The sequence below is a fragment of the Podarcis bocagei genome (genome assembly GCF_964188305.1).
Source record: "Podarcis bocagei genome assembly, chromosome: 12".
Taxonomy (NCBI): Eukaryota; Metazoa; Chordata; class Lepidosauria; order Squamata; family Lacertidae; genus Podarcis; species Podarcis bocagei.
In genome coordinates this window covers 13,556,383-13,578,085 of record NC_138137.1, presented here as the reverse complement: position 1 = coordinate 13,578,085, position 21,703 = coordinate 13,556,383, and the positions used below count along the sequence as shown (strand labels likewise).

The following is a 21,703-nucleotide window of genomic DNA, read 5'->3' as shown; positions in this document are numbered from 1 at the left end:
TAGGTCTTTCACTTTACTGAAAGTCTGCAAGTGTTTTCACAAAAAGGAGAGCATAAATAGTAGAGGCAAGCTATATAGTTGTGAAGATATGTTAATATGGCCGAAGGAGGGAGGGCAGGATACTGGATGAAAATCGTTTAAACCATACTATAATTTTCCTGGAATTCTCTGAAGAGCCCTTAGCCCTCGCTTTAGCCTAACACCCCAGGGTCACTAGCAAAACTAGACACTAAAAAGCATGGAAAGTTGTGATCCATTCTAAAGACTTCAAAATCCACAGTTGGAAAATACCTTAACTATTACCAACCAAATTGTCACAAGATTATAAGCAAGCTTTCTAGTTCTTCAGAAATCTACTTCGAGCTGGATGCTAAGCAGCACACCCAAAAAGTGGGAGAAAAGTTTTCTTGATATTGACACCACAAGGCTGTACAGTATTTAGTCAGTTTTAAGGCTTGGAAGATGGAGAATGCAGACTTACCCTACACCCTACACAGCACAATCCTACATGTCTAGTCAACAGTAAGACCTGCTGAGTTCAATGTTGTGGCCTTAACACAGGTATATACATTCCTCCAAACTACTCTGCAGACCTGCTTTGACTATAATGCCCCAAAGTAATTTCACAAAAGGCAAGAGCTTATGGGCCCAATTAAAGAATGTCTTTCTCATGAACCTTATTAGCTTTCCTTGTTGCTTTTAAGCAGTAGGGTCTCCACAAAAAGCACTGTCTTCAAATGCATTTCTAAACAAACTAGCAAATAGGAGCCATGTCCATACTATAAAAGAAATCACAATCTGTTGCACATAAAGTTGGTGCAGAAAAGGCTAAAAAACAACAACACCCAATCAAACATGACTTAAGAGATTTCAAAAAGTTGATTTTAGAAAAAACATCAGTTAGAAAAATGCTTAAAGAAATTGCAGCCTATCAAAGTCCCTGCTAGTGCTACTTATTATGGATTAGTTTTAATTGCTAAAGCCACATTCGTTACTGAACAAGCTGGGCAGAGGCATTCTCTGAATCCTAAGGGAACAGCGGTGTAGAATTTTGCTAACTGACCAATAGTATCAGGCAGTGCTATTTTTCTAGAAAAAGAGGTGCCATAACTCACCATGAACTCCTTTGTTCTCTTATAATGGCAATGGTGCCCACTTGAGAGGTGCTGGAACTGAGTCGTTGAGCTCGGCTGGGGGGGGGAAAGCCCTGGTATCAGGACAGCAGCTTACAAAATTTGCCTATTTAGACTACAATCATATGCACATTACCTAGCAGAAGCCACACCAAACACAGGTGAATCCATTTTGTGTAAATCTACTTTTTGCAGCTAAGCTTGTTGCTTTTTGTTTCATTATGACTTGCCTTTTGTGGTCCTGCTTTGTCCTTGTGTTGCTTACATAACAGAACAAAAAGTACAAGGATTAACGGTAAATTTACTTGCAAATATCAGAACATCACTGTGTTAATTGCAAGTAAATTTATTCATGGTTGGCCCTCACCTGCCACTTTAGATAGCATATTACACACCTGCTCACAGGAGCTTTACTCAACTTAGGTGCTGGGACTGGTAATGGGTTCACTGTTTGTCCAGGGCTTTTCCTTTACCTAGATAAAAATCTATACTTCAGGAAACACTTCAAGGACACACTTAAATTGGAACGGAGACTAAACAAGTCTACATTTAATTAACCTACAGGCTTTTTGCGGCTATTGAGTCCTTCACACAATAGTGTCTGGCTTGCCAGAAGTACATAAGAAAAGGATCTAGGAGTCTAAGTAGACCACAAGTTTAATGTGAGTCAAGTGTGATGCAGCAGTAAAAATAGCTAATGCTATTGCAGGCTACATCAACAATGTATGGTGTGAAGTCATAGTACCTTGGTCAGACAAGACCTGGAGTACTGTGTCCTGTTCTTGATGCCATAATTTAAGGATCTAGAGTGTGTGCAGAGGGTGACCAAGATGATCAAGGGTCTGGAAATCAAGCCTTATGAGGAATGGTTGAGGAAGTTGGGTACATTCAGCCTGGTAAAGTGGAGACTGAAAGGAGAGATGATAGCCATCTTCAAATATCTAATATTATCTGGTCCAACTCCCTGCAATGCATCCATGACCAATGGCCATTCAACCACTATTAAAAAACCTTCAGTGGAGTTGGACCAGATGGGCCTTGGGGCCCCTTCCAACTCTACAATTCTCCAATCTTATGGCAACTCACTCCATCAGGCCTCCTCACCTTCAACTGTCACCTGGGTGGAGGCATTCCATCACCCAGTCTCAGCGCAAGAGAGGAAGCTGGTTCATTGCATCCACTTTGCTGGAGGCCCAGCTCCCCTTGGCACCTTCTGCCTGTTAACTATGCCAGCTGGTCAGCATAGGAACAACTGTCTCTAGAAATTGGTGCTTAAACTTTTGAGATTTATTTCCCCCTGTCCTCTTGGGCGTTGTATTCCTTTTTCATTTTAAGACTGTAAGGGAGCGTATTTAATTTCTCATAAGTCGCTGCGGGAGTCTTTTTGGCTGAGGAGCAGGATATAAACACCCTAAAGAAGCCAACCGCGCAGGTGCGGTTTTTCTCCCTCACGAGAGGCAAGGGGCGCAGCTGCACCGGTTGCGTTTCTGCCTGTCGTGCGCAGCTGCCGAATCCCGTCAGAAGGGGAGGGCGGCAGCATCTCGAGGGCTCAACGCGCCCCCCTCAGGAGGACGGCGAGTAAAAAGAAAAAGCGCGCGCAGAACCAAGGCCCGCTCTCTCTGCGCTGAGGGAGAGCAGAAAGATCAAAGCCCGGCCCGTAACGAACATCTGCCCGCGCTGCGCTGCCTCGTCACTCCCGGAGCGCCCAAAGGCGTCGACTTCGCGCAAGCGCACTCCCTCTGCCTCCTCTCTCCTCCCACATTCCGGGCCGCCGGGCCAATCACAGACGGGGCTGCTGACGCTTCTGCCGCACCCAAAGTTCGTCACCGAGGCCTCCTTTGCCTCTCATTGGCTCCCGGGCCGTTTGTTCCCTTTGGGCGGGTTGGCCCCGGCGGAAGGAGGCGCGCGCGGCCTCCCGCCTCTGCGCCGCCATGCCCAATAAGGTGCCACGTTAGAAAACGCTCCTGCCGCTTGGCTCCGCCCCCACCTCCTCTCTTCCTTCGCCCCCACTTTTCCTTTGGCTGTGTCAAGCGGCGGCCACCAACGTGGAGAGCGGAAGCCGCCGCCGCCGCCGCGTGAGCTGAGGAGGGAGAGAGGCGTCCGGCGCGCGGGCAGCTGGCGGTTTGAGGACTGTACCATTCGCCTCCCGCGGAAGGGGCGAGCGACTGCCACCCCCATTGAGGCGCACGTGAGGGCTGCTGTTGGTGGGCACCTGTGAGGGGGTCGCTCGCCCGCTCGCCTTCCCTCGCTCACTCCCCCGCCCCCGGCGCAGCGCGTCGGCTTGGTAGGCGCCCAACCGCCGTCAGGCGCGAGGAAGACACGTCCCGTCAGCCACAACCGGTTTGAACCGGAGCGCGAGGAGGAGCCGCCGCTTCTGCCGCCGCCATGGCCGAGACTGAGGAAAGGAGCTTGGACGACTTTTTCGCGAAGCGGGACAAGAAGAAGCGGAAAGAGAAGAGCAGCCGGGGGACCGCCTCGGCAACGGCCGCCTCCTCGGCTGCCTCGCACAACGCCTCTGCCAACGCTTCTGGCGGGGGTGGGGGCGGGGGGAGCCGGCAGGGCGAGGGCGGCTCCGGGACGGCCTCCAATGCCCACGCCGCCGCGACGAAGGGGGGGATTAAGGTGAGCAGGCAGGGCGGCGGGTGCGGGGCTGAGCCGGGTGGGTTCCAGCATGACCAGTCATGGGGCGGCGTGGGGGGGGGGATGGCGGTGAGAGAGAGAGAGAGAAGTAGGGAATTATCGGCTTCCTGTGGGCGTTGGTGACTTCCTGTCAGCAGAGGGCGCCTTTGCGGGGTCAGCCCGGCCGCCGTGGCCTTGGCGTGGGGCGCGTGGAAGTCGCACCCCTCGGTCACTCCTTAACCCTCCCGGCGGATGGGGTGGGAACGAGGGCAGAGTTTAGGACTCTCGTATTTAACGATAAGTAGATACCCGATGTGGAACCCAAATCAATGGGCTTGAAATAGTCGTCTTGCGCCCCCACCCACGCAACCCTCGGCATGTTCTAGCTCTTTTGTAACGGCGCCGGAGTTTGCATAAACTGCTTTGTTCCCAGCAGCCTCTGTTCATTTGAGGCTTGTCCGTAGTAACTGAGGCCGTGGCTCTCTGCCTTGAGCTGTGCCTTCATGCTGGTAGGCAGGGATAATTTTTTTCCTTGTGTAATCGTCCAGTCGTGCCACTGAGTGCTTACCTTCAGCCGTAGAAGTAAATGGTAATGCAACTTCTTCCGGGGCTTTTCATTGCCTTCCAAAAATGGTTCCCGAAGTACTTCATTCAGTTGCATTGGAGCTGTGTAACATGGATTAAACAGCTCTCACTGGCACATGAGGTTTTTGCACGCAATGCTGCTTTCTTGTTTTATCTGGTCAGTAGCTTTCAATATTTGAGACACTGCAGTTTTTATAAAGCTCAAGGACAGGGCAGATTTATATATATCTATAAATCTAATTCTACGTTTGGCCGTTGTCACATTGAGGCTCATCCTCTTGTGGTTGGGTGGCCACTGTGAGAATAGGATGCTGGGCTATACAGCCCATTGGCCTGGCTCAGCAGGCTGTTCTTAACCTAATGCAGTGATTCTAGATCAGATGTTTGGACAACATTGCAATGATTTTTTAAGATGAGGGAATAAGTTTGGTGAGAAATCCACATTAGGGAGCCATAGGTGGGCCTGCAACAAAATGCTGTGGTATGGAATTTTTTTAAAAAATTTTTTGGTCTCTTTCAATCCCTTCTCCCCCAACACTGAGCAGCTGTCTTCTGTCCCTGGGGACACTGAAAAATAGATTTTCCATGTGAACCAGGAGGCCTGTCCAAGCAATCAGATGCTTCTTTCTGTCCTTTAATATATGTGTGTCTTGTCTCCTGTTCAAGCCACTCTATTCTATTCCACCTCTTTAGGAGAGCCTGCTAAATCAGGACAAAGACCCATCCAGTCCAGCATACTCTTCTCAAACTGGCCAACCAGGTTCCTATAGGAAACCAGCAAGCAGGATCCACGCACAAGAGCACTTTCCCCCTGTGGCTTCCAGCAACTGGTGTCCAGAAGCATTCTTGCCTCCAACAATGGAGGCAGAGCAATCGCAGCTAGTAGCCATTGCTAGCCTTATTCTCTTTTAATTGGTCCAATCCTTATTTAAGCTGTCTAAGTTGGTGGCCATCACTGCCTCCTGTGGGAACAAGTTAGTTTATACTATACACTGCATGAAGGAATACTTTATCTGTCCCTAATTCAGCTTCATTGGATGTCCACGAGTTTACAGAGAGGGGAAAATTGTCCATGCCATGCACAGTTTTTCAGATTTACACCATGACACCTCATGTGCCTTTTCTCTAGGCTAAACCCCCACCCCCAAAAAGTTGCAATATTTTCTAATGGGGAGCTGCTGTTAGGTTCTTTCCCTTCTCTCACAATGTTCTGTGCAACTCAGGGTGCTTCTTTGGGGTCCACCTGTTTTTCCCTATAGATTTTTTGGTACATACCGTATTTTTCGCCCTATAAGACGCACCGGCCCATAGGACGCACCTATTTTTTGAGGGGGGGAATCAAAGGAAAAAATTTGATTTCCCCCCAGGTTTGCGCAGCCATCCCCAAGCTAGAAGAGGGAGACGGAGCACTTCGTCTCCCTCTTCTGCCTTCAGGGACAGCCTCCCAAGCCTCTGTGGGGCAGCGCACTGCGCTGCCCAGCAGAGGCTTTGCGCAACCATCCCAAGCTAGAAGAGGGAGATGGAGTGCTCCGTCTCCCTCTTCTGCCTTCAGGGACAGCTTGGCCCGCTATCCCCCGAGCTTGTGGGGCTGGCGGGGGGAGAAGCAGGCTTGCTTCTCCCCCCGCCAGCCTCCAGATCAGGTCAGGGAATAGCGGGATGGCGGCGCTCCGCCATCCCCCTATCCCGCGAGCTTGTGGGGCTGGCGGGGGGAGAAGCAAGCTTGCTTCTCCCCCCGCCAGCCTCCAGATCAGGTCGGGGAATAGCGGGATGGCGGCGCTCCGCCATCCCCCTATCCCCCGAGCTTGTGGGGCTGGCGGGGGGAGAAGCAAGCTTGCTTCTCCCCCCGCCAGCCTCCAGATCAGGTCGGGGAATAGCGGGATGGCGGAGCGCCGCCATCCCGCTATTCCCCGACCTGATCTGGAGGTTGTGGGGCTGGTGGGGGGGAGAAGCAGGCTTGCTTCTCCCACCCCCAGCCTCCAGATCAGGTCGGGGAATAGCGGGATGGCGGAGCGCTGCCATCCCGCTATTCCCCGACCTGATCTGGAGGTTGTGGGGCTGGCGGGGGGGAGAAGCAGGCTTGCTTCTCCCACCCCCAGCCTCTAGATCAGGTCGGGGAATAGCGGGATGGCGGCGCTTCGCCATCCCCCTATCCCGCGAGCTTGTGGGGCTGGCGGGGGGGGAAAGCAGGCTTGCTTCTCCCCCCGCCAGCCTCCAGTTCAGGTCGGGGAATAGCGGGGTGGCGGCTCTGCGCCTCCCCGCTGTCCCCAGCTTTTGGGTGCAGGCTGCTGCCCGCAAGCCTTGCAAGCCCGCGGGACATCCCGCTGGGCTTGCAAGACTTGGGATAGCTTCCTGAAGCCTGGAGAGCGAGAGGGGTCAGTGTGCATGGACCCCTCTCGCTCTCCAGGCTTCATCGAAAGCCTGCATTCGCCCCATAGGACGCACCCAGATTTCCCCTTCATTTTTGGAGCGGAAAAAGTGCGTCTTATAGGACGAAAAATACGGTACTCATACATCAAAGTTACTCTGATCTGCTAATGTGCTTTGATGGAGCTGCTTCGGCTACATAAGCATGAGCACTATAGGAATAATTGGTATGAGTATACAGTGGTGCCTCGGGTTACATATGCTTCAGGTTACAGACTCCGCTAACCCAGAAATATTACCTCGGGTTAAGAACTTTGCTTCAGGGTGAGAACAGAAATCGTGCTCCGGCGGTGCAGCGGCCGCAGGAGGCCCCATTAGCTAAAGTGGTGCTTCAGGTTAAGAACAGTTTCAGGTTAAGAACGGAAATCCAGAACGAATTAATTACTTAACCCGAGGTACCATTGTATAGGTAATAAAAGATGGACCCATCTACTGAAAGAGTGTTGCTTTGATGGACTACAAGTTACCAGTCTAGAATGCTGTCCATCTGTGTCTCATTTTTTTGGAAGATAAGAGTGTAGATTTCCTGTTAGCAAATACTTTTCAGATCAGTATTTTCTTCTTGGGTAAGATCTGTTGGCCGTAGATAGTAACTTTCCAGCTGAAATTTAATCCTCTGCTTAATAGATGGCCGAAATTTAAAGGAAGACAGTGGCATGGATCCAAAGTGGAAAGCCCTTCCACTTGCATGAGAGGGTGTTGTTGCCAATTTTCTCTCCACTATCTCTAGTCCTCAAAAAGCTAACTCCAGAGAGCCAAGAAGAGCCTATTTTCCCATCACCTCTTGCTCAAGCTGAACTGTGGAGTCTTTGGATCCAAACTATTTCATGTAGACTCAAGGATTCCACTGCATCATGGGGAAACTTCACTAGTGTATGAACCCACACTTGCACACATTGTACACTGTAATCATGCCTGCCATGAAGAGGCTTGAATATATTAGGAAATAAGTGCAAAGTGTTATTAAAATCTATTCCAATAGGGCCAGGTTGGATAATAAAAACAAAATGCTTAGGCAGAAACACAAGTTATATGCACTCTTCTTTACTAGCTTAAGCTAATATGTTAGAATTGAGGTAATCATGTATATTAATTAGAAATAAGAAATGTATGTGAAATTCTCTGGAAACTTGAAATGTATTATGTGCTCCTAAAGTAGGCAGTGTTTACTTCATTGCAAAGAAATAGAAATATTTGCATTCTGTGAGGGGTTTTTTACTATTGTACAATTTAATACCTTTTTTGTTTTTTATATTACACAATAATTTTAGAATTTATTGTGCTGGTTGCCTTCTGTTAAGAGCAGATAATGAGTCTACATAATGTTTGTCTCTCTTACAGGAGGAGGATGAGTGGAAGGAATTTGAGCAAGAAGAAGTAATTGACTACAGTGGTCTCAGAGTTCATTCCATGCAAATTAGGTATTACTGTCTTAAAAAGACACACTTGTTAAAATATAATTGTACTCATCAACTTTCTGGATGTGCCTCACTGATAGAGATATTACTTGCAGCCTCATGAGTTATTTCATGAGGCTGCATGTAATATACAGCAGCTTAATAGCTGAAGAAAAGGCACTAACAAAGTCATATCCCTAGACTTGCCACAGAATGGCTTGAAGCGATCAGCACAATCTATCTGTGCATCTTAGCCACTTTTATAAAATGTTTCCTTGAAGTTCTGCTGCTTTGTATGGCTTAGAAAGCACTTGAATACTTTAAACATGTTTATGGGTGTTCTGTCACTTCTCAGTAATTGTCAAACCTAAAGAACTAAACTGTGGTTGTCCACTGTACTTCCTTTTGCTGGGTAATATGCTGTTTAAGCATGTCTCTTAAAACAGATATGGGCAGAATTATATTGGAATTATTTGCCTTTGCTATCCCTTGAGTTGTGTAATTCTAAATCTTTGTCCCTCCTTTCCTAACTACAGACCCATTTTTTAAATTGCCAGACTCTGTTGATACTTTTGTATATTCACACAGGGTGGAGAACTGTACTTAATGTCATAATATGCAAAATGTGCATGGTGTCATACATTCTTGCTTTACGAAAATGATGAACATGTATTTCACCTTCGTTTTTATTTCAGTGAAAAAGATGATGAAGATGGTGAAAAGAGGGAAGAGCCAAGGGATAACAGTGAAGAACCAGGTGGGGGTATGGATAAGTTGTCAGGTCCTTGGAATAGATCTGCTCCTACACAGACACCTGTTGCTGAAATTATTGGTGAGTTGTTGGTTTTTTCGCTGTTTATTTTAAAGATATATTGATTGAAATGGCATGTATTTGGCTTTCTGTTATTTGAGCTTCCCATTGCTTCTCAAAATTTAATTGCAGGATACAAACATCTCAGTGTTATGTAGCATGATTCATACAAATTAATAAGGTTGGTCTTCTATGGAAAAAGTGAAACAAGTTGACAGAACTAAGGAGAGGGAAAGTAATCTGGTTTGTTAAAATTAAAGCATTGTTTACCAATGCAAGGGTAAGTAGTGTGTGTGATGCAGTATAGCCATCGCTCAATAGGTGTAGGGTGTTGTTCCTGCTGTACAGTATTAATACCAAGAGCTAAAAAAAAAAAATTCAAGCTCCCTAGGTGCCAGAATTCCTAACAGTTACTATTTGTTAAACATTTTCTTCATTTGAGAGGAAAATCATAGTATTACAGGGAGATAATGAAAGCAGTACATAAGATTACTGTTGCTTACCTTGGTAGTATACATAGTTGTATTTGCCTCTGCTTAAAAAGGATGTGCAAATATGTTTTTCTCATGCATAGACAAGATGCCCTTATGTCCAGTGTTAGAAACTGGGATAGGAAAGCTAGGTGCCCTGTAGGTCTTGGGACCTGGGGTTTGGGCATTTTCTTTTTTGCTGCCACACTATCCTGCAGACCAGGTGATTTGCTTGACAGTGTGGCATCTCCAGTCGAAAAAGGCCGGTTGCCAGTCACAACTGGCGCCGAGCTGTTTTCGAATGCTGATGTATGCTAATAAATATTTTCTTGATGTGGCTAATTAAAAAAAGAAAGACTAGGAAGTGTCTTGGAAGCGTCTTGCCACACACAGCGCCACACGACATTTAGGTGGATTTGCATACTTCCCCCTTGCCTTCCTTTTTTCACTCAAAAAAGAGGAAATTTGAAGTTTCCATTTGTAGTTTGGAATAAACCACATTTCTCACTGTGTCTGATATCCCAGTTTGTGAACTAATTTCTGTAAGGTAACAGTTTCCATATTTGGCAAAAGCAGGGAGACAATAGTTTGTTCTGAACTGGAAATAGAAGTTTCAGGTTCTGCCCATCTCTTGAAGTAGAGACAACATTGATGTAACAACAAACCATGATTTATCATTATACCTGAAAAAAGCAGTTGGGATTCTTTGTTTTTAAGATTAGTTTTGATAATAGGTTGCCTGCTAGCAGCACTCCGCTACACCAGATGATTTTTTAAATCCAGACTGAATATATTAAACTGGAAAATTGTAACAGGTTCATATAATAATCGAAGTATGCCAAGATGGTTAAAAAACAGCAGAGTCCTTCATATTAATCTAATTACACATGACTATTTCTAATGCTCTTTTTGTTTTATTTGCAGAAGCCCCAGAGCCAGTCCAGTCCAGTGGAGTATATAGGCCACCCGGAGCAAGAGAAACTAGAACAAGGAAAGTGCCACAAGGACCCCCAGAGATTTATAGTGATACACAATTCCCATCGTTGCAGGCCACTGCCAAGCATGTAGATACTAGAAAGTAAGTATAGTAATAGGACTCTGCACATCTGCTTTAAAATCTCTTTCCCCCCTAATCATTGGTTCAAAGCTTCATAAACCTGTCCACTGAGACCATAAACAAGTTTGTGGTGTTATTTGCACCAGAAGAAGCAAGTGGATTTTAATTGCAGATATGTTATTCTAGGAGCACTGCCTGCATAAGTTTGGTCAAGAGGCTTTTAATTTGTTTTACAGGAAAGTGTTCTGAGGGGTTGGGTGGTAGAATGTTGAAAGGCATGATGTGTGCCAATTCCACATAACAGATCACAGTCCTGTGTGGATCTTAAATTCAATGTGCCATTTGCAGGACTTCAGTGCTTTTCTTATCTCAGCAGAAGAAATAATTTTATGCCTCAGAGTTGACTTGCTCGGCTAAACTACAGCTTAAGCCCTGTTGCAGTTTTGTCTGCCTGTGGAACAAAGTATGTTAACAAAGATGGCATTTGCAGGACATTCATCACAATCTCTCACTAACCCTGAGATTGTGATGGTGACTGTGATCCTGAGAGCCACTTTAAGGGCTCCCAAGGCCTTGGGCGTGCTTGGTGGAATGCTTTTCTTTGACTGTCAGACACACACATACACCCAATGCCATATCACAAACTGTTTTTGAAACCTGAGCACCCCATTTCGAAAGAGGCTTTCCTTAAACCTCTCTTGGGCATGCAGAACTAGTTGTAGGGGTTTTTTTGGAACATAGGCCAATGCTTTGGAACAGTTACTTTAAAATATTTACAATTGTTATGGTATTGCAGTGTTCAAACCTCTGGGAGTGTGAAGTAGCATGTTTGTTTATGGCCGCAGTTCAGCAAACTCTACCACTAACACACTCTTCAGCATAGCTTTGAACTTGTTTTTTTGAACAGAAGATAATCTGCTAGTGGTGTTTTGAAAGCAGTTTGTGTTAATGCCATTGAGGCTTTGTGTTCAGAGAAATATCCCACTTAACATGCAGAAGCTCTTGACTCTGCCTACAATAGCCCCCTGGGTTCTGGGCCATATATCCATTCTGTCAGTGGCCCTAGCCATGGAACTTTGCAACCAAAACTAGTGTCATTGAAATAATATTACTAAGGGGCAAGTGTGTGTAAGACAGTTACTGATTACATTTATTTTCCCTTAGGGATAAAGAAATGGAGAAGAGCTTTGAAGTAGTAAAACACAAAACTAGAGGTAGGGATGAGGTTTCAAAATCCCAGGCAACTAAACTTCAGCTAGACAACCAATATGCTGTGCTTGGGGATCAGTAAAGCTGTACACACATTACAATTAAGGAATGGTTATTTGATACCTTTCCAGTCTAAGGTAACTAAACCACCTATTATGAACATGCCGTCTTATATCTGCTGGATCTACTGCAACAAGTGCAGACCTCTTTGACGTAAGTGATTTGCTCTATGGAAGTATGCTTAATTTGGTACATCTGACACTTCTTTTGGATATGAGGGAAATTAATGTAACTGGTCGAACAAGAGTCCCCAGTGTTTTGATTACTCTGCAAAAGCTATCGGCAGCCAGTGGTTATTTCAAATTTTTTTATGTTCAGATACTGAGCCTTCGTAAGGGTTGACTACCTCAGACTTGCTGCACTCATTGTGGACACCATGTGGATCACAACTTCTGGAAAAGGTTACAACTCTTTAGTGGCCATCTGAAACTCGAAACCAGCTCTACTGGATTCCTCTCAGAAATCCTGCAGAAGTCAGCCATCTGGGTTCTGATTTATTCTAAATGACAAATTTAAGTGACCTTAAATGAGCAATTTGTCCTGTGCCCCCATTTATTATTCCATCCTTTCATATGTAGCCATAACTTACTAGGAACCTCTAGCATATACCACTTTCAAAAATATGCAGTGTAGTGTTGAGCTGTTTGTTTGGGTTATGTTTCAATTTAGGTTTCCAGAAAATAAATATCCATCCAGATAGAAAACTTAGGTAGGGACACTAGTCTGCGTATATTAACTGGTTTCATCTATGTAAACTCTTTTATTTTTTTAAAAAATGCCTTTTTTTGGCTTGAGAAATTGCAGCATAGTCAAGTAGCAGTATGGATTATGCAGACTATCCATACATTATTTTTTCTTTATTTTCAAGTGACTAGGATTTCTGTAGATTTGCATTCAATGGCCAACAAATGTCTATGCGCCCCTAGTCTGTGGAGCTCATTTTTGAAAAATTCAAGCCGTATACTTAACCTTAACAATGTATTATGGCAAGTATCAGCTGTTGGTCGCACACACTATTGTATTTGCAGGATGGAAGTAATTATATGTCTAGTGAAAAATGTCATTTGTTGTGGTTTCTTACTGGTTGAAACATGGAAATATTCTGGAAATGTGTTGCACTTATGACAGTTTTTTGTCTGTTGCCCAAAGATTAAGTGAAAACTTAAGTCAAAGATCAGTCTTCTGACCAGCTGTGTGACATTTGGAGAGATACTAGTACAATAACACTTATATTCTAAGATTTGTGCTTACTGTACAGTATGACACTGATCGTGAATAGAATTCAAACCAACTCCCAAAGAGATACCTGGGGTAGAGAAGGTAATCCTCCATAAATTTTCTTCTCAACTAAATCTTGATGTGGCTGCTGCTACTACTGTGTCTTTTCAAGAGTCCTGTTGCTTTCTTGACTCTTGAGCAGGAATTCAGACATCCTCAGAGCATATAGCTTTGTGAGATGGGTAGGGAAAATACATTCATAGGAAACAGCTTTAGTTATAAACATGGGGTGACTTTGCAATTGACGACTGGCTATGATGTGAAATGATTAATATTCTGGGTAACGAACTTTCCCTCTCTGCCTAGAATTGCATTGGCTTTGTGATCAAAGAATTGCTTGGCATAATTGAAAGAAAACGCTACTAAATAGTTGCCTTTTGTAAAGCTAGGCCACTAGATGTCCATATCACTGAAGTAAATCTACAGCTGACACCATTGAGTTGTGTATCTTCCTCAAAGTGTGTTTCTTCGCCAACAAAACATTGGCAGGGTATTAAAGCTAAAGATTATGTGTATATGTATGTCACTTAATGACATAGCAAAAACTTAAAATTGCAACTTTGGCATTTTATGAAGGTTGTTACTACACATGAATCAAGTTTTAATATACTGTATGTTAGGGTAGGATGAAGCTGTCCTTTGTATCTTCACTTGAGTTCTTGGGCATGGTCGACAAAGCAAGATAACATTGTAACAATAAATATAATACATGGCAATGTACATGGCTTCTGGAGTCTAATGAATCTGTACATTTAGTTATGATGCTATGTCATTTAAACTAAGCATGGCAAAGCTGATAAATGATCATGAAGTTGAAACTCGAGGCTGCAATTTTTTATACATGACATGGGAGTAAGTTCCATTGAACTCAGCGTGGCTTACTTCTGAGTAGATGTGCACAGAATTGGGACTTCAAAGCAGCTGTTGCTAATGAGGAGTGATCTTCGTTTAGCTTTGTCTGGTTACTGTCTACCTCACCCATATACTACTATTAACAAAAGCCACAAACTAATGGGAAGTAGCAAGTAAGCCGATTGCTTGCTATGGTGAGGAACTAGAAGTGCTGAGGTTTGTAATCAGAGCCGCTGATTACAATCACTAATCCCAGTTGGACAGCCTTCTGAAGTCCTAGATCTGGGGTAGCCATTGGACATGCTGGCTGGGACTGATGGGAGCTGGAGCAGCATCTTGAGGTACCATGTTGGCTGCCCATTCCTTAGAGTCTGAAGCCTCAAAGAGAAATATTTCACATAGAAGAACTTGATTCCATTGGCCCAGTACACATCTCACATTCAACTACTGTTAAAAACAAACCCTGGTTTAATGTGAGTGTACAGCACACTGGTGCACAGTGCTGAACAATTATGAAAAGCTCCACTCCTGCTGCTGGGAAAGCCACAGTCTGGTTTGTTGTGATGTCACCACCTGGGGTTCTTACCCATTTCTCTGCAAACAATATGCAGTAACCAAGATTATTAACTTACTGCTTAGAGTGCATTTCTGGGGAAAGTAAGCCCAATCATTGGTTCAAGCATCTTGAAAAGTCAAGGGCCTGGCTTGTTTCCTGGCAGCAGCAGATGTGAGAGGAAAGAAAGCATATTCACAATAAACCAGTTTTAACTATGGTTTAACATGATGTGTAAATCAGGCCATTGAAGCACTAGGCCTCTGAATTGTCTCTTTAAGTCACAAATATTTTCCAAAACCCAAGATGGAGCTCAAAGAAACACGGCATATAGTTCTTTTCATACTGCTGAATCACTTTTAGGACAAAGTGTAGTCCTACTTCCTTGGTAGGCCGATATGCATAGAGGCAGTCTGTGATTAACCTTTAATGCTGTGTGAAGTTGCTGGATCCTTATGTATGCCTATTTTACCTATATGATGGGATACATCCTGTTATAGAACTGCTTTACAGTTTATGATCCATAGGCTAAAAGGAAAGGAAGATTAATTTAGGCATATCGAGATTGGAAGTGAGTAATGGTTCTTTCTTGACATCTGTTGCCAGTTCGTTATTGGTAAACTTCCATGGTGAAGTTTTAGTTATTAGCATGAAGAAATCTGGCCCTGCTTTTTGTTTCTAGCAGCCACGCACTAAATTTCAGGAATGCCCCAACAGGAACATTTCTAGTATATGTGCTGCCGAAGCAAGCACAATAGGAACATTTCTATCCCCGAAATCAAACCTGGTCTTGTGCAATCCATTTTCTATTTGTGTTCCAGTAGCTATTCTGTGAATGGACGTAAGACTGACTTTTGGCAGAACATGCACCATATTTGTAATTGGTCATAAAAATATTTAGTTGTATTACTGCATTATTGACACTTTATAATGTTCATGACATCATCTTGTTCAAAGCAGGCGTAATAGTTGTAACCTATTCAGTAAAGCACTTGAAAGCCAATTTCATGCAAAGAAAGGAATGTGAGGGTCAAATAAGCCAGGCTTAAATAAAATAGGGTTTTAATCTGAACTTTTGAAAGCATAACAAGAAATATGTGTTGATGGTAGAGCTTTTTATTCCAAACATGGTTGGATCATTTTTAATGCATCTGTGATGCATGGTAAAGAGATCCTATGGAGTGGGTGTTCATTCCATGGAAGCATTAGGAGTGCCTGAGAGCCTTTGCAACACTTTCAGAGGTGTCTGTACAAATGCTGTAATGGTGTGGTTGCAATGCAAGCTTTATGCAGATGTGGCTCTTAACAGCAGCACTCACAAACTTTAGGGGGTCATGAGTGCCCTTGCACTGCTGGTGCATCTGCTTGATACCTGTATATTTGGAGTCTCATTTGAATAGGGGACTATGTGCATATTGCCCAACCTGCATAGGCCCAAACAGCACAATTTTTACTCCAAGGACTTGGAGGTATTGGGTTCTACATGCATAGGCTCCCATTCAGATATGAGATCCAGTATGTTAGCATCAGGTGAACAGGGTCATTCCTTAGCTTCCCACCACCACCTGCCAGGCTGTACTGTTAAAGCCATGTCTGCATAGACAGTGTCTTCTATATACTCTTAATACTTGACTTCAGTGGAACCTGTATGAGGAAAAATTTAGTGATGAGGCCTTAGACTGCTGTATCCCTGATAATCCATGTTGTAGCTGAAAGTGTGGACGGCTGCAAGTAATGTTAGAAGAGTGAAACAAAATCTGCATTATTTTGGATAAACTGTGCCTAGGCCTAGATAACTATAGAGTCAGAACTGATAGTTTTCATGAAGCTGTTTTTAAAGCAAGGTAGGCAAAAATCCAAGTGCAAAAATATATGCCACATTGAGTAGGCTTCTTTGTATAGTTTTATTAGCTCAAAAGAGCCCACATAAAGAAAAGTTGATAGTAAGCATTACATGAAACTTTCCTGGGGAGTAAGACTAAAAGGTGCAAAATGTAAAAGAATTCTATCCTGGAAAGCAATATCCTTATTTTACATAATACCTACATAAAAGTGCCCAGGAATTGATTCACTTCATCCTTGAGGTAATCTTGTCCCAAAGCACTGATGCAGCTATAAAACTGCATTTTTATTCAATGTGTCTGAAACAACACAGATACTAAAAAGGAACTGCAGAAAAATACTTGAATTGCTCATAGAGGATTCAGAAAATTCTGAAGAATAAATCATACCAGCTCTATGTGCAGGGGTGGGTGGCTTGTATTTTTAACGATCCTCCACATTCCCCATAAGTAGAAAACAAAAATATATAGGGTGTTGCCAGGCCCTATATGAAACTTCATATAGAGGAGAGTATTTGAAAAGTGCACCCAACCTGTAATAAGAACTTTAGAATTCTGTCATTCCTATTCTGCCAAATCTGTAGAATAGTTCTCAGAGGAAAGTAACAATAGGAAGAAATACTTTAGGATGATGTATTATCTCTGCAAATATGAACCTCCAGAGCCTTCAAGCTGCGATTAGGTAAATGGGGGTTACTAAAATGAAAGATTAGTTACTTCTAAATATATATAAAGTAACTTTAAGAACTAAAAAAAGTTTGACATTTCTATTAGAATATGAATTACCATAAACGTTGCTGGTATATAGACCACTTGCTTCGATTTAAAATGTTAACATTCTTGCCAAAGGCAAGTCCATGAACATCAATGAAAAGAATCTGATCCCAAACCATTGCAAGGATGAAAGCATAGTTTGCTACAAGTATGGCATAGGAGTGGATGGAAGTCTTGTTGTGCCTCTGTTTTCTAGGCTGTAAAGATAATGCTTCCCTACCTCACAGGGGTGTTGTGAGGCTGACTTCATTGTAAAATGCTTTTGAGTTTTCCTGATGGAAGGTGCTATAGAAGTGCACAACATATAACTAATCGGCCAACATCTGATGGCTGATTCTGTCACCTTATTCAACTTTTTCATTACAGTATTTTGCTACTACTATAGAAGGCTTCTTTACAAAACATTATTTAAATGTATGGATCATGTAACAATGGACTTTGCAAGAAGGCATGGTTGAGTTTTCAATCTTTATGCATCCCCTTTCTGGTTTTATGTGATTAACTGTGCAGCTCTAATTGTATTAACAAGGTTTTTGGGTTTTGCATGGAAATTACTTAAGATCAATTATCATATTTTTTTTTGTAAACTCCCTGAATGAAATAAACTTATGTTCACAATGTTTGTTATCCCTCTGGTATGATCTACTGTTTTTAAGTGTATGTTTAAAGCCAGGATGGGGGAACCTGTGGCCCCCGACATGTTTCTGGGGCCCACTCCTACCACCCCTTGCTGGTTGATCATTCTAGTGTTTATGAGAATTAGAATCCCAACAACATTGGGGGTGAGGTCACAGGTCCCCCATCTCTGGTTTAAAATAAGGAACTGTCCATTGTTAACATGTGTCTTAACACCCCCTGGTCATACTAACTACATAGAGACTTGTGAACAATGAGACACTATTTTTCTTTAAGAACGTAAGAGCCCTGTTCATCAGGCCAAAGATCCATCTAATGCAGTATCTTGTTCTCACAGTGGTTAGGTAGTCTATGGGGTGGGGAGAATCCCTCCAACAACAGTCCAATTAGGATAAATGGCATGGAATGTTGAGAGGAGCTGCTTGGCAGAATGAATCTGGATAGTTGCATAGGAAGGAGGGAGAGTGGCTTACAGATCTTAAATTTTGTAGAAAGAACCTCAAAGTATGAACAGGTCATTTCCTCTCCAGCAGAATAGCAAAAAAGGGGGTTAGGGGGGGGAAATGTACCTGGTGACAGAAGCAAGTGCTGTCAAAATAAATCAATGGAAAATCAATATATTAAGGGGGGAAAGCTGATTTCACTTCCAATAAACCCAAGATGCTATAACACAAAAAAGGTTCCAATAAACCCAAGATGCTATAACACAAAAAAGGAAGGGGTGGTGGTGGAATGGAGCAACTGAAATCCTGAACAGAAGCATTCTACCCAGCAACATTTGGAAAGTGGGATACAATACGCTATTTCCTCCCCTCAAAACTTGTTCAGGTTGCACTAGCTGAGCCTTTTTCAATCATTACTCTGCGAGTAGCAAGCAGTTTCCAGGGCACACCTTTAGCCCTGCTCTCATTGTCAAATGGCTCCTGGCTTCCCATCTGTTTACTGCAATCAGCAATGAGATACCTACATGGGGAGCCTAAAGTACAGTCGTTTTGCTGCTGTCGATTATTGCCCTTAGCCCATGGGAAGCCAGAAGAACACAAGAATCAGGAAACGTCTGGTGTTTTGTAATTTTTTTGTATATGCTGTAAGCCACACAGCCAGATGGGTGGGGTATAAATAATAAAATTAGTATTTATTAAGTATGAGGGCAGGGGGCTAAAGGCATGGTCCAGCAGTCTCTTGTTGCCTCAAAATGCAAATAATGACTGAATAGGGCAGGGGCTAAGAAAAGTTCTGCACTGAGAGTAAATGCCCTCCTATGCTTCTTATTAAACATACAGTGGTATCTCGCAAGACGAATGCCTCGCAAGACGGAAAACTCGCTAGACGAAAGGGTTTTTGGTTTTTTGAGTTGCTTCGCAAGACGATTTTCCCTATGGGCTTGCTTCGCAAGACGGAAACGTCTTGCAAGTTTGTTTCCTTTTTCTTAAAACCGTTAATACAGTTGCAACTTGACTTCGAGGAGCAACTCATAGCACGCGGTGTGGTAGCCTTTTTTGAGGTTTTTGAAGACTTTGGTGATTTTTGAAGCTTTTCCAAAACTTTTCCGACACCGTGCTTCGCAAGACGAAAAAAATCGCAAGACGACAAAACTCGCGGACCGAATTAATTTCGTCTTGCGAGGCACCACTGTACTGCATTTCATTCAATATACTGAAGTGCCTGGCTTCTAGAATTTATTAAGAATGCTGTACATTCCAGAACTGAGGGAGCTCCTACAGGTAGAAGGTTCTGGAAGTCCAGCCTCCAGAAATGGAGGAATCCTCCATCACTGACCTCCAGCTGAGCAGAACTAACCTTCACAGTAAATCCAACATCCTTTATTCTAGAAGTAAATGTAAAAGCAGCCGAAAAGGGATGAAAATATGCTATGGGGAAGCATGACTGGGCTCCACACAAAGGGACATAAATCTACTAAGAAAATAAAGAATAAATTTAAAATATTCAAAGAACCAACTTTACCCTGGCAGCAAAAATCAGTGGAGTCTAGTTTCTGAGCAACCAAATTTCATTTTAAAAGCAATATAAACAAAATATTACAAAAAACATTTAATGACCTTTTTATGTGGAAAGAAAACAAGTATAAATAGAAATTTGAAAAAATATTTTTAAGGTATCAACATACTCAGGCTTGCTTTATCGGGCGTGTTTCTTCAGGAGATATCTGCTTCTAAGATAACCCGGTTTCATGTTCTCTGCCAGACGCTGCTGCCTATCTTCATACCAGCAAACGATAACCTTCCATTTGAGGTGGTTGCTCCTTCAAAATAAGATTTTAGTTTAGTTTAGTTTATAAAGATCCAAACCATCACTAGTCCCACATTTCTTTACCTAGGACGTTCTTAAGGCGTGCCCGTTACCAAGACATGCACACCCACCCACAATAGGAACACATGGTTCCGGCTTTTAAGTTTTCCTCTCAAATATCGCACCCTTGAATTCATTATCAGACATTCTCTTTCCCTACTTATTACCCTAGCATTTCAGCAGGAATACTGGCTAAAGTCTGCCCTGTCTGCAGACCTAGCCCTTTTTGCTTTTTGTTCTAACCAGCTCTGGCAAAGAAAAAGACAACATCCACCTGTCTTGAAATGTCATGTTTTAAGCTGAAGAAAATGGGTCAAGAGGAAAGTAATCATCACAATCTCTGCACCTGAGGCACAATCCATAGCCTTGGGTAGGCAACAGGTTTTCTATCTTTTTCTACCGCCAGACACACAGCTTTCCTATTGGTCATACAAAGGGAAAGGCCTTGTGGGAAACCTGTGGTCCTCCCGGTGTTCCTGATTTATAACTCACATCACCTCCGACCATTGGCCATGCTGACTACTGCCCCTGGGAATTGCCCCAGGTTTCCTAATCCTTGCTCTAGGCACACAAAATTCTGCACATAGTTGCTGCAACAGCTTTGATTTTTGAGATGTGGCAAGTTTTCTTAAAAGTAACAAAAGTCACATTGTGCTACTGGCATGCAGACCTGTATAAGATAGTCAGCAATGTATTCTGGCTTCAGGCAGTTCACTCCATGAGCAGAAGCCTCTCCTAAATTAACTCTTAAATCCTCTGGCTTCAGTTTGTTAAAATCGGCAAAAAGATGGGTGGCTTCTCTAAAGACAGAGACAGAATGAGCAGGCAGCACCTGTAATTACAAACACAGAGACACTGAATTACTTATATATATGGTACATGCGTACTATTAACATTTAAACTAGCCTTGCCAGCAGAATTTCAGAAGGTGAACCGCCAGCCCTGCTGGCAGCTTCCAGGATGGCCCTGGAAGTGGCATGCAAAATTAAAAACATATTAACTGTTACATTGTCAAAATAGGGTGCAGTGGTTGTACAACATCTCCACATGGCTAAGCCCCCATGACTATGTTCCTCTGACACCTTACCCTATCACTATGCATATTTTCCACTCTCCCAGAATACTAGGAAGGAAATTGGCTGGGCAAGTGCCATTGATACTGCACAATATTACAGCACAGTGCAAAGGGTGGTAGTTCTCCATGTCACATGCAGCTTCTGAAACTATTTTTGAGCCTGTGCACACAGTGTCTTGTATCCAGTCTCAAAGAGCCAATGGCTAAGGAGAGAATGTGGAATTGAGGGGTCTGTGAGTAAATTACTTGCCACAGAGAACCTAGCAAGTGGCTACCCTAGTCTGAATTATACAGACAAAAATCTACCTGTTCTGTTAAGAGGGTGTTCAACCATTACTTGAAAATATTCAGCTTTCCAGAATACCAGGTATTTCCAACAATTGAGAATTCAATCGTACCTTCTTATTAAATCCTTGTATTTAACAATTTCTCCAATTTAAAGCAGTAATCAGGATGCAACTCATCTAATAGCAATTATGGAGGAAATATATTTGGGCTTACCAGACATATCAATCCCACATATTTAGCCAACTGAGTACCAGAAAATTATTTTTATTTTTATTAGCTCTATTCCCCCACCTCATTTTCTGCAATGGTTTCTTCCATTTCCTCCCTCATA

General features: G+C 43.3%; 2 protein-coding genes and 1 long non-coding RNA gene across 6 annotated transcripts in view; 1 reads left to right on the top strand and 2 right to left on the bottom strand.

Annotated features, from left to right (window-relative positions):
• Positions 1-2,912, bottom strand: part of LOC308570225 — a 33,561-nt gene extending 30,649 nt beyond the window's left edge. Inside the window, exon 1 of one of the 3 annotated variants that reach the window (XR_014000999.1) lies at positions 2,238-2,912. This is a non-coding gene — a long non-coding RNA (uncharacterized lncRNA). Of the gene's footprint in view, positions 1-1,878 lie in introns of all 3 variants that reach the window. The other 2 variants (XR_014001000.1, XR_014001001.1) reach the window with 2 other exon arrangements.
• Positions 2,913-3,166: 254 nt separating this feature from the next.
• On the top strand, positions 3,167-17,690 carry CDV3 (CDV3 homolog). 2 transcript variants are annotated; one of them, XM_081164940.1, is made up of 5 exons: positions 3,167-3,755; positions 8,103-8,182; positions 8,854-8,990; positions 10,364-10,517; positions 11,661-17,690. In XM_081164940.1, the coding sequence occupies exons 1-5, from the start codon at positions 3,519-3,521 to the stop codon at positions 11,785-11,787; spliced, it is 735 nt and encodes a 244-aa protein (XP_081021066.1). In that variant the 5' UTR covers positions 3,167-3,518; the 3' UTR covers positions 11,788-17,690. The 2 variants fall into 2 exon arrangements, with proteins under 2 accessions (XP_081021066.1, XP_081021067.1); XM_081164941.1 differs by having other exon boundaries at positions 3,170-3,755; positions 12,084-17,690.
• A 2,002-nt stretch (positions 17,691-19,692) lies between these two features.
• TOPBP1 (DNA topoisomerase II binding protein 1) overlaps positions 19,693-21,703 on the bottom strand; it is a 29,689-nt gene continuing 27,678 nt past the window's right edge. The window contains exons 27-28 of the mRNA XM_081165048.1: positions 20,680-20,841; positions 19,693-19,962 (exon numbers count right to left, since the gene is read on the bottom strand). Of these exons, the coding sequence (XP_081021174.1) occupies positions 19,921-19,962; positions 20,680-20,841 (204 nt within the window). The 3' untranslated portion in view covers positions 19,693-19,920. The remainder of the gene's footprint in view (positions 19,963-20,679; positions 20,842-21,703) is intronic.